The following is a 13,064-nucleotide window of genomic DNA, read 5'->3' on the forward strand; positions in this document are numbered from 1 at the left end:
TTTTGTTTTCTTTCTATCATGGCCATGAGCTGAATTCTGCAGTCTTGAGCTAGCCTTTGTCCCAGCTGTCACTGAGGCACCTGCTTGCATGGCATCCATATCAATCCCAATTCCAAGAGCAATCCAGTCCCCACACAAGCCCCCACTGTGCGCTCTGCTGCTTTTGGACCACTTGCTGGGCTCTGCCTCCATAGGACAGAAATCTAAGTTTAAAGGAACAGTCAGACCCTTGAATCTAAACCTGAGGCTGGTGATTAACTGAGATATTAGTTTCTTCCAACTACATTATTCTAGGAGGGTAGAGTAACTTGGGCTCTTAAAGACTGTAGACATACACATGTGTGTATGTGAACAGTGATGACATAGAGAATGTCCAAGTAGATCAGAGTCCAGTCTTAGAGCCATTGTGCCCTGAACTCTCTCAGAGCAGAAAGACCCCCATCTGACTGAAGCTCAGAATCCCTGGGGAAGCTGGCCTTCCTCTGAAGAATTAGCCTTGTCTGCACTAGTAACTGTGCAAACTTTATAGGCACCTCGGGTGCTTCTTGGGAATTAACCCAGAATCAGCAATCACATCTTTCAAGCCTTCTGCCAAGACAACTTGCATAAATAGCAATACCAACTCCCCTGGAAACTTCAAAAGTTGCCCATTCTCAACAGAAAGCAGGACACTAATTCTGTCCTTGGTGCATGCAAGATTCCTCAGCATAGCATACATTTGAGTAGATACTTTCCATTCCAACCCAGACAAGCCACTGCCACCATCTAGAGTATTCTATGTTGGTATGACGTAACCCCTTCACAACTGGGAAACAAAACTCAGTTCCCTATTGACCTGCTGCCTCAGGGGCTCTTAGAGTTCTATCAGGAAGACTTTCTGCCTGCCCCCAAGAGACCCTTCTGGAATACCTGGTGTTGGTATTAATTTTTGTAAGCAACTACCAGCATCATGATACTGTCATAAGACTCAAAACTTACTTCATTCTGGAACTGTAACCTGTATTATAAGACTTCATTTTTATTCAATCTCCAGAGTTTTAACACTTTAAAGAATTTATCACTTGCCAGGCATTTCGTGCTCTGACCCTGTATTATAGTCTCAAAGCTTCAGGACACTAAGTCTTTTGAACAGGGACCGTACCAGAGCTCATGAGTGCTGCTGCATAGCTTGTTTCTCTCTGCATCATTTTTCAGTGAATTCTTCAGATCTTAAGTACACATAATTTTAGAAATAAATCATATCCTTTTAGTGATATCTAAAATATGTTAAATGTTAACATATTTAAATATGTTAATATGAAATATTTTAAAATTATAGGAGTACTTTATTTCCCTTGTTTTAGAAAAATTTATATACTTCACAAAGCTTAATTCAATAAATGAATTTCAATATACATATATATTCTTAAAGAATTTTAGTTTAGAATTTTATATTTGGTATTTTTGCTCTGTTACTAAGATATAATGTTTTATGCCACTATAACATTCAAAGTATTTCCTCTTTGTAACAATCATAAAAGTTTTAAAACAGTTATTATTATGTACTTGGTAGCTTTGCAATACAGTTTATCCATTAGATGAATATAATAATATAATAGAAAGTTCTAGATAATTCAGCAAAATAAATTATAACAACACGGTTGTCCTTCAACTGTGTGAGATACACAGACTCTAGCTGAGGTTCATTTTGTTTCATAAACACTACAAATTTTGCTATGGAAAATACGTATATTTACGAAGTAGAATAGAGTGTATTCACAAAGCCCCGCTAATGGAAAGTATTTTCTTACTGAGCCACACTTCCCTATCAGAGCCTTTACTGTGGGAGCCACTGATGGTCAACCTCTCCACTATGAAGGAGACACACATGGGGGTACAAATCCAACCTGGCTTAACACGCAGACAGCATGATTAGCATTCTTTTGCAACCTACATTTCAGTGACATAACTTTTGCAATGTGTTTTCCTTTCCAAGTGACACTTGCTTTGACCTAGCCTTGATTTCATAATTTTACTTTTGTATATATGTACCAAGGACACATGCTAAAAACCCCTAGAAAGACAAGCTGTGATCATGCATGATATCTCACATTGAGTAATGTCCACATTGCCCATATTAAACAAGGACATTCAAGTTTGGTGAGAACAAATTCAACACCTTTGGAAAACGTTTCCAGGTATAGGGAACTTCTAAATGAACACGACATATAATATATTTTAAGAATACATTATATGTTTTAATTCTAAAAGACTATCTGTGGAAAGATTTGAGCATCATAGACATAAAACATGAGCAGCCTCAAACTATAAAGATAGAAACATCCCTTTTAGCATTTAACAAGTGAAGTCCTTGTGCTTATTTGAGACTGTAATATTCTCTTGTTTGCCAGTGAAACCTGCACATAGAAGCCTCTGTCATGGCTACCCCCCTGCTAATCTGTCTGCATTGAACTGGCAGATTAAGTTTTTTTTCCAGCCTCACTAGTTCACAAAAAGACTTTGTTCCATAAAGTTTAAATGGTTTAACATACATAACACAGTCATTACCAACCAGGAGAATCCTAATTTCTCTGAGCTCCCTTGTTAGCATAGGCCGTTTTTCAGTAAATGTTTGTGAACTTGGGCAGATCCCTCACAAGATCCGTGCTGGTGGTAGGGTGCTTCTTAGGGTGCAAGAGAATCTGTTGTCTCAGCCCCTTTTGTTGGGCACTCAACGCTTTTCACCTAAGAATCTCCCTCACCCAACCGTGCATTCCATTCACACATCACATTCGTGTGCGTGTCTCAGTCACAGCCTGTCATGTGGATAATGAATTGAGCCGATTTTTGCATGTGTACCTTGAAAGCAAATCACTCAGTAAAAAGTTAGCCTTTGTGAACTGATTTAGTAACAAGCACATTGTTGCCACATTTATTGAAAACTGAAAACTAATATGTTGCTAACTTTGTCTTTAAACACATTTATCAGATTTTAATATAAGTTCCATCATGACCATCCCCTCTTGCTATTCATCATCAAGATACTGTCACGTTTTTGGCACAAATGATTTATGAAGATGAGCATATTACATTTCTTGCAAAGCATTTTTTCCTTTATTAAATTTGACTATCTTATCTGATGTAGAAGGCTTCTCCATTTTTAAAGGCCATTCCTTAATCTCATCGGGTGTTAATAGTACCTAAAATGTAAATAATTGAGAACTCAGATAAAATTTACAATAGAAATTAAATGATTAATATTTATACTTTATATGTAACATTTATGCCAAATGTAGTGTTATAGCTACATGTACCTTGACATATGGTTATGAGCAAATATTGCATGCTTCATTATATTAAAAAGTTAAGCATATCTCTATATTGAGGATAGAAGGATAAGGAATAACATGTTGAATTTTTATTTTCAAAAGAGATGAAAAATCCTATATTGCACCTAAGCCCGATCAGACTTTTATGAGTAATCACAGTGCTGCATGCGTTGAGAAGCATTTTTTAACTTGTATTATATTTCATTATTTGCTGTCATTGGTTTTCTACTAGAGTAAGGTAAGTCATTGTCACTACATTGGGAAACCTTATCTCTTCAGTTTTGCAGTTTTACCAAATCTAGCTGAGAGTTTCTGTAGAGGACCCTTCTCAAGTAAAAATTTTCTAGAAAAGCAGTTATGGATGATACTGAGATACACTGACAGAATGTTCAACATCCAGTAAAGTTAGCCAAATTAGCCAAAGTCTGGGATCTTGGATACAGCAGCATAGGCTGGAGGTTGTGGTAATCGTCATTCCCTGGTTGGCCAAGCATGCCTGGCTCCGTATTAGACACCACTGAAGCTCCCGTAGCTAATTAACTCCTTATGAGGAACTATAATTCAAATATGCAAAATGTCTCAAGTCTGTAGCTAATGTCTTTCAAAAGATTTGTTGGGCAGGGGAAATGCACAAAAGTACCTTCGCTTACCAATTTTAATTTAATAACTGACAGAGGTGCTTTGCTCTTGACACTTATGAATTCTGGATCCAGCCTATTGATAAGATGGGCCACCTTCTACTTGTCCTCTGATTCACCAGCTTCAAGACTTGAGAGTAAATGATCCAAAGTAAACATGCATTAGGTGTTAAGGTTTTTTATTTAATCCTGACAGTTTCCTGAGGTGTGTGGTCAAATATCATCTTCATTTCCAATTAGCAGAAGAGAAATCTGAAAGTCTCAGGGTCTGAGGCATTTTCAACTCCACTTACTGATGTGGACCATCCCTAAAAGCATATGACCTTCATCTGTGCTCTGGGGTCAGTTTGAATTGTGCTATCTGTCCTAAAGTCACATGAATTTCTCTGAAAGATACAGCTATAGTATACTATAGTATAGTATATATAGTATAGTATAGATACTGGATTCTTATTTCTGCCTTTAGATAAATTATTGTTTGTTGTATCACATGTTGAAAATATTGAATTTCTGACTAATAAGGTGCCTAAATTTCTACTAAATTTCTATGAGTTCAAATTCTTCTAATCTTAACCTTTTCCATATCCTTTAGAATTTGTCTTTCAAAATAAGATTAATTTTTTTTGTTTTGTTTTTTGTTTTTTGTTTTTTTGTTTTTTTGTTTTTTTTGTTTTTTTTTTTTTTTGAGACAGGGTTTCTCTGTATAGCCCTGGCTGTTCTGGAACTCACTCTGTAGACCAGGCTGGCCTTGAACTCAGAAATCTACCTGCCTCTGCCTCCCAAGTGCTGGGATTAAAGGCGTGTGCCACCACTGCCCAGCACATTTATTTTCATAATAATAAATGAGCTAATACTGGAACTCCAGTAAAATGTAATGGTTCAGAAGAAGACAGAATCACAAATTCCTTAGAGATCTCACAATCCCGATATTTTCTGTGCCAAATCATGGATGTATCTTCTAATTCCATATGTCATCTAAGTCTTCAGAAATCCCTGATAAAGTGGGGATTTCAGTCAGCATTTACTGGAAACCACTGCTCGCTCTCCCTTCTTTCATTTGAAGAGTTACTTAAATTACTATCTACGATCAGAGCAGATTGGTATGCCCAGTGCTAGAATGTGCCTCCAGATGAGCATAACTGCTTATATTGAATTTATACTAAAAATCACTTTCCCCAGTAGTTGCAATGAAAAATGAATCTTAAGAACTCAGTTGCACCTACTACGACACTGTCTATTGCATACCTCTGCATGCATCAAAAGCAAAAATACACTCCCCATAAAATAGACTAATAGAACATTTTCAAATGTGTTCAAAACTCCTAAGATTAAAAGTCCTCAAATATACAGTCTTGTAAACTGGAAGTTTTAGAAGACAGAGTAGCTGCTTACTATTCACATAGGGTTATTGAGTGGGCCTAGAGTCAAACGTTGTTCTGTCCTGACCATTCCCCATGGTACTTGAACAGGCTGAGGAGCTGTAAAATTCTACTCCATTAAACTCCAGTGCAAAGGACTCAGAACCAAGTTTCTAGTTAGCTATAAGCGTGTTTTGAAAGTGTGGCTGCTTCATTACAAGTATAAAAACATTAGAGAGCTGAAGCAAACTTCCGTGTGCATATAAAGATTCATGGGAATCCACACCTACGTAACACAAACTGAATCAAATTCAGTGGGCCCAGTGAGCTAGAACAGCCCCTAAATTGTGTTTAAGTCTCTTTAAAAATCTACAGCATAAAGATGGAAATTTTAAAGCAGTGCCATAATAAAGTAACTTCAGTAGACTTTGCTTTGAGACTGTTAACAACTTCAGTTAAAGTTAAGCATGTCGGCCGGGCAGTGGTGGCACACACCTTTAATCCCAGCACTTGGGAGACAGAGGCAGGCAGATTTCTAAGATTGAGGCCAGCCTGGTCTATAGAGTGAGTTCCAGGACAGCCACTTGGGAGACAGAGGCAGGCGGATTTCTAAGATTGAGGCCAGCCTGGTCTATAGAGTGAGTTCCAGGACAGCCAGGGCCACACAGAGAAACCCTGTCTTGAAAAACAAAAACAAAAAATAAATAAATAAAGTTAAGCATGTCTTTTCTCATATCTACAGGATCACTGTCACACCACAATGAGATAACTAAGTATCTTGCTTGTTTGGGTTTTTATGTAAAATATTTAACCATTTTACATTTGAGTACTTTGTCTTTGAACATGTCTTGGCAGAATGATTCCATTGCTTTAACTCTGCAATTATTCCTTATAGTTAAAGAGTAATGATTTACAGCAGGCGTCCAATCAGTAAGTCTACAAAGGTTTAATATAATAGCATGCCTTGACCACCCACAGGTCAAGCAGGAGGTGCAGGGCTGTGGCTGGGGGTGGAGAGAGCTGGACCACAGGCTCCCATATTATCAGAAGCTTACATGTGGGGAACCACACTCAGCAGGAAATGAGTGCTATAGGGGTTCAAAACAGAAAAAGGAGAGGAAAGAAAAATATCCTTGCTGAGGGGTGCTGTGAACACAAAAGCAAATGTGATCCTGGACCCACAAATAGAAACTGAGGGCATGGTGCCAGAGCACGCCAGTGAGGCTGGTATAGACTAAGAGGCTGCTTTGTGTAGAGCAGTCCACATAGTGGTAGATCAGAAGAAAAGATCTGAAAAACAATAGGATTAATCAGGAGGAGGACATAAGATGTGTGTAGTCACTAGTTTGATGCTGTTATGACATATAAGAGTTATGGATACATTTTTAATAAACAAAGCCAACCTCTGAAGAAAAGTTTTCTGAGAATGAGGTATAACTATTTTGTGTATGTGTGCATGAGGCCTGGTACACATGCATACAATCTTAGCATGAGGCCTGGTATACATGCATGTCATTTTACAATTATCTTAAGTGTAAATCATATGCTTCACAGCATGTCATAGTTTCTTTTCAGTGGAGGCACAGAAGTTGGTTTAGGGACCATTGTGATAGTGCTGAGGACTCAGGGTGACTTCATATGCTGGCAAAAAGATACTGAGGGCCAGTCCCAAGATGTAGCAAATAAAAACAATAACAATGGTTTCTCAGATACTTAACTAGCTCAGGGCACTAGGTCACTGTCCACTTACAAGACTGCTCACAATATCTGATAAGTGTGGGTGTGTTTTCTTCACCCTTTCACTTTGACACTGACACTAATTGACATAAAGTAATAAAATTATCACCATCACATGCAAGCAGAAGGTAGTTGTGGAGGCTACCAGAAATTAAAATCTCACCTTTTCATCTCTTTCTCCCTACAAACACACACACACACACACACACACACACACACACACACACACACACACACACACACATTTTGTTTCTCCAAAATATCCTTTTTGGATATTCACTTTGGCTTTGTAGTTAATAATATCCTAATAATATGGAAATCCTAAGTGGAAAGACATTAGCACTTTGCTTTTTATAAAATATGCTTGTTTTGTTCCTGCCTTTTTATCAGGGTCTTAAGACAGATACTGCTGCTTCAGAGCTATGTCTGTGTTTTCCTTGAGAGTCTTACTATAAATCTGTTCAAATGATTAAGTGTCATTACATATAATTCTCTCATTTAAAAGTTTTCCACATATTTATAGCTAAGTTGAGTGCCTAGACTATGTTGTTTAAAAAGCATTATTTTATGCCTTGTGAGAATTGGATTATTGATAAGATTATCTTTTTCGTTTATCCTAACTCATCGATCATATGCTGCTCTTGATGGCAGAATCATATCACTGGCATCACCTCTCTCTGCACATACTAAAGAGACTTAGTACATTTGGAAGGTATCACTAGCTTTCTATTCAAATCACATATTGATGCCACATATAAATATATTGCCCTTCAGATCAGTGTATGAAAGTACAATTCTTATCTCAGTAATGTTATAGATCATGAACCCTAAAAAAGGAGAGTGAGAGTTGGGGTGCTTTCCTTCTAACCCCAACACTCTTGAAGCAGAGGAAGGGGAATCATAAGTCTCAGGCCAACCTTGGCAAAATGGCAAAACCCTGTCTGAATTTAAAAAAAAAACAACTCTATTTTTCATGCCAAAACATTAGCAACTGTCACTAAAACTATTATTTAATTTCTTAAGGATTCTAATATCCATTTTTTTTTTGTTTTTTTGAGATAGGGTTTCTCTGTATAGCCCTGGCTGTCCTGGAACTCACTCTGTAGACCAGGCTGGCCTTGAACTCAGAAATCCACCTGCCTCTGCCTCCCAAGTGCTGGGATTAAAGGTGTGCACCACCACCACCCAGCCTAATATCCATTTTCAGTATATTTATCAGCTTCACATATAGTACATGTAGGAGTGTGTTTGTGTGTAGGGAAGAATAATACACACACACACACACACACATATGGTTATATGTTCTTCTGTATTTCCTAAGTATTTTATGACCTCCATTTTAGCATAGAGCCTCTTTCAGTAAAACATGATTATCAAATACAACCCCAATTGCTGACTGAGACAGTGGAAGGCAATATCTTCATTGTGCACCCTGAGAGTCAGCAATCTAGGAAAGTCTAGCTTGGTCTGCTAACAAAGCTTTTGTTTTTATTTTAGCCCTTTAATCTTGAAACAAAAATATTAACTAATATAACTGAATCACATTTGCTATGTTTTTATGTAAATAAGGTAATGAGTATAGTATGCATGTCCTCTGGAGTGGAGTCAGTGGCAAGATGTGTTCTGGTCTTGAAAAGAAAAGGACTTCAGGGCCAAAGGTGCCCATCTAATTATTCTGTCTCTAGGCGGTGAAGTCTGCATGACTTCTGAACTCAACATTTTCAGATATATAGCAGGCTACCTTGGTACTGTAGAATAGATCATATGTTCATTGATGGGACTTACATGCTCTTTTTTTTCCCTCCCCGCCTGTACCTTTCTTGTGGTTTTTCTAACAGCACTCGCAAACAAAATTACATGATGAATTTTTCACGACAACATGGGCTCAGGCACTTCTACAACAGAAGACGAAGGTCGCTTAGGCGATGCCCATGAAGAATCCAGCTTATTTCTCTTTCCAGCGTAAAATGTGTCCCTTCCTGGTTTTTTGAAACACCTCTCAGTGCATCCAATATCAGGAAACGAAGATGAAGGACTTGGCTAACAGAAAGCCCTTCAAGACCGAGTGTACCCCACCTTCCCACACTGTGAGCTAATGATGTGCAGCTTCTCTGCACATAAGTAAACGTCTTCACGTCAGTGCGTCCGTGGAAATTGTGGTCTGTTGTAATATCAGTTACAGTGGCAGTATTGAGAATAAGAAATAGCTTAACATGAAAAAACTTTAAGCACAAAAATTTTTTAAAGATTTTATGTTTTAAATGGCATTTTAGCACAGTATTTAACATTCTAGGTCACCAAGCTGTTTAAGAAGACTGTATTTCATTGTTGTCTCTTGTTTTATATGATTAAGTTATCATTTGTCCTTTATGTATTCTCCTCTACAGTATAACACCCTAAAACTGTATCTACTTGCTGTGTTGCAATATCTTGCTGCTGGACTTTGACCTACTTGTATTATGCAGAAAGTTAATTCAGATACCTATTCAATATGATAACTGTAAAGACACTGTCAACTCCTTTAATATGCTCCTTAAAATGTATGTTGATGTAGCATCATTTTGTGGATAGGAAAAAAATGTTTGATCTTCAGATATTTTCTACTTAAAAAATTGTGGATGAACACCCTATCTCCCTCCCACAATGAAGTTCCCATTACCTTGTCTAAAACAATTTTTTGAAGTGTTCCATGGCTAGTTTACTAACAGTAACTGCCATGTCGTGTCTGTGGTAACTAAGTGACTTGTAAGATTGTGGATGTTTTCTTCACTGTTTCTCTTCATGGGTTGTTTCCCTGTGGGTCATAGTCATACCTTCTGATGAAGTTGAGCCAACACCAGCAAAGTCTAATGGTCCTGCAGCCTCTGACTATTACTGAAACAGAAGGCTGCACTCTAGGCTGAACCATGATAAAAGCCCATGCTTAAATAAAAAGTATGTCCAAAATCTATTTGCAACTTGTTTTTATTCATTCCATTTTTATTGTGTGTGAGAGTGACAGTGTGCATGTGGAGGTCAGGGAACAACTTGGGGTGCTGGTCTTCAGCTTCCACATTGTTTGAGACAGTCTCTTGTTGTTCATTATCACACACGCCTGTCTAGCTGGCCCATGAGCTTCTGGGGATTCTCCTGTCTCCACCTTCCACTTTACTGTAAGCACAAGGGGATCACAGGTCCCTGATATGTCCTCTGGCTTCTATGTTGGTACTCAGGATCCAAGAGCCCCTCCTCATGCCTGCACAGCAAGCTCTTAATCCATGAGCCATCCCCATTTCCCTTAATTTGTTTCTAAATAAGTCTCACACAGAACTTACCAGCCAAATCACAACTACAAAAAGGTATCAGATGTTGCTAAAAGGCTTTTTGTTGCATTGTTGGTAACATCAGTATGAGGCCACACTTTCAACCTAGCCATTTCTATTGAGGGTGTGTCTGGTGATGAGTGTGTATGTGCCCATGTGTGCAAGTGAGAGGCCACATGTCACTCCTCAAGTGTCTTCCTCCATCTCTCTCCATCTTCTATTTTGAGATTCTAGATGAACCTATAGCTCACCATTTTGGTTAGACTAACTGTTCAGTGAGCTTCAGAGATCTGCCTACCCATCACTGAAGCCACATGTGCGGGCCCCTGAGCTGGGAAAATGAACTGTTTCTCATGCTTTTGCAGCAGTCACCTGATCACAGGCTTCTTGCTTCTGTTCCCCTGGAAACTACCATCCTGTTCTGAGTTTCACTCATCATAATTCCACATTAGCTGATGTTTTTAAATCACAAATAGCCTGAAATTTTATGTGTCAAGAGCTACTCAGGAGGCAGAAGCAGGTGGGTCTCTCTGAGTTTGAGGCCAGCCTGGTCTGCAGAGCTAGTTCCAAGACAGTCAGGGCTACACAGAAAACTCTTGTCTGGTTTAGAAAAAAAAGCCAACAAAAATGAAAAAAGAAGAACCCTTTATACATCCCAGCAGGGGATGGAATCCAATGTAGTCACCATAGAAATTTGTTTGTAGATTCCTCAAAAATAAGTAAAAATGTGGGCTAGAGAAATGACTCAATTTTTATTAATTTCCAATAATTACAAACAATTTGAATATGCATCAACAAAAGAAAGGATGCCATTATTTGTATAATAAAGTACAGTATAACACAGAGTATGCCTATCAACAAAATAAGTGGCACAATTGCAATGTAGTACAAAGTCATTCATCAGATTTTAAAAATTGCAAATACAATATATTGCTTATGGACACTTGCATGATAAAAGTATAAAACCATATAAATAAGTGCAGATACAGCAAGTGTATCAGGTGGAGGGATAAGATTTTAAAAAAAGAGCTAGTTAGCAGATAGCTAGGTGTTTAAGAGTGTTTGCTGCTTTTTCAGAGGACTCTGAATTTGGTTTCAAGCATCTATGTTACACATCTCATAACTGCCTGTAACTCTAACTCCAGGGCATCCAAGAGCCCTGCTCTAGCCTCTGTGGCACCTGCATACACATGTGAATACACACACAACTGCAGAATGAGCCATGGGGAGTGGTTTAATCAAGAGGCAGCCATTGGGAACCTGTGGGGAGATGTTTAGTGGATGCTCAGCTGCTCTGCTCTAACAAAAACAGATTTGTTGGAGTTAGAAAGGAAACTGGGAAGTCAGAATTCATTAATAGCACCTCTAGGGTAATGCCAGGGAGTCAGCCTAAATTGTTAAGAATTTTACTAGAGTTTTATATTTTCTCAGATAGCTTCAAATTCCTCTCATATGAAAGATAATAGCAAAAATAAAAGCCATACATTAATTGCTCAGAAGAAAAAGAGCTCTCTGTTACTGAGAGAATTTCAATTAAGTGGTTAGTAAAAAGAAAAAAAAACTTCTTACTATATCTCCTATTTATTTCTTTGGGTACTTATTACGAATGAATTTTTTACGGTTATTTTTATTCTATCAAGAATGATAATAGATGCTGTTTTACGGATGTGGCAGGCCATTCAGTGACAATGGGAAACTCCGACACTCCCCTGAGGCCTTATTACCCGCTCTTGTGTCTGGACCCAACTCTCCCATATTACTGTCAAAGCAGCAGAAGACAAGCTCAACCTGGAAAATATAGCTCTTTTAGAGAGTCCTGGTAAGATATCAGATGGGGCTGTGTAAATGAGTAATGAAAGGCACAGATACTGTGCAGGAAATATTGCCTTAGTAAACCAAGAGACAGGAACCTAACTTACATGAAGATTACTACTGTCAGTGCTCACAAGGGAGCACACACATTGTGATGAGTTAGACATATATGTGTGCATGTTACCATTGTGCACAAGTGCCTATGTGCATGTATGCATTTGACAAAGTCATTCGGCCATCCACCTCTCTGGATGTGTCTTTCTCTGTCTTTCTCTGTATCTGTGTTTCTATCTTTCTGTATTCTCTGTCTGTCTCTCTCTTTCTGTCTCTATCTCTATATCTAGAATCTCTCATTGGCCTAGACTTTTCCAACTAGTCTAGCCTGGCTGAGCAATGAGCCCCAGTGACCCACAGGTCTCCGACTCTCCAGCCCTGGTATTAGAAGCACATGCTCATGCTGCCATGCCTAGCTTTTTAAAAAAAATGTGGATCCTTGATCTCAAATCCAAATCCTCATGCTTGCAATACAAGCACTTATACAAATTGTCATCCAGTCCCAAGATAGACATTTTAAACTGTTCCACAATCTATCAGAGACTAAATCACCCCTTAAAGGCTAGGGAAGAATCTCTCCCATATTCATACTCTTGGTAATTTGAAGTTAATTCATCTACATGTCCTAACTTCAACAGAATACTTAAATGCTAGTGTCCTTTGTGATCTGAGGTTGGTAAAACAGCAAAGGATAATTGCCATCTTTGGGCTTTGCTACCTGAAACACACCTCCCAGACTAATAGAACCCTCTACCACAGGAAGCCAGCTTGAGTCACAATCCTACAAGTTAGTCACCTCTCAGATTTAGAAAGATGGAGGAACTATGAATTTTTCAATGTTAAGCACTGTGATAG

The 13,064-nt window shown here is 38.3% G+C and overlaps 1 protein-coding gene across 5 annotated transcripts in view; it reads left to right on the forward strand.

The window, feature by feature from the left end:
- Positions 1-9,991, forward strand: part of Reln (reelin) — a 438,704-nt gene extending 428,713 nt beyond the window's left edge. For 3 of the 5 annotated variants that reach the window (XM_076913169.1, XM_076913171.1, XM_076913170.1), the window contains 2 exons: positions 3,411-3,546; positions 8,880-9,991. In XM_076913169.1, coding sequence (XP_076769284.1) covers positions 3,411-3,540 — 130 coding nt within the window. In that variant the 3' untranslated portion in view covers positions 3,541-3,546; positions 8,880-9,991. The remainder of the gene's footprint in view (positions 1-3,410; positions 3,547-8,879) is intronic. The other 2 variants (XM_076913172.1, XM_034519119.2) reach the window with 1 other exon arrangement.
- Positions 9,992-13,064: the final 3,073 nt, after the last annotated feature.

Source organism: Arvicanthis niloticus, chromosome 15 (genome assembly GCF_011762505.2).
Source record: "Arvicanthis niloticus isolate mArvNil1 chromosome 15, mArvNil1.pat.X, whole genome shotgun sequence".
Classification (NCBI taxonomy): Eukaryota; Metazoa; Chordata; class Mammalia; order Rodentia; family Muridae; genus Arvicanthis; species Arvicanthis niloticus.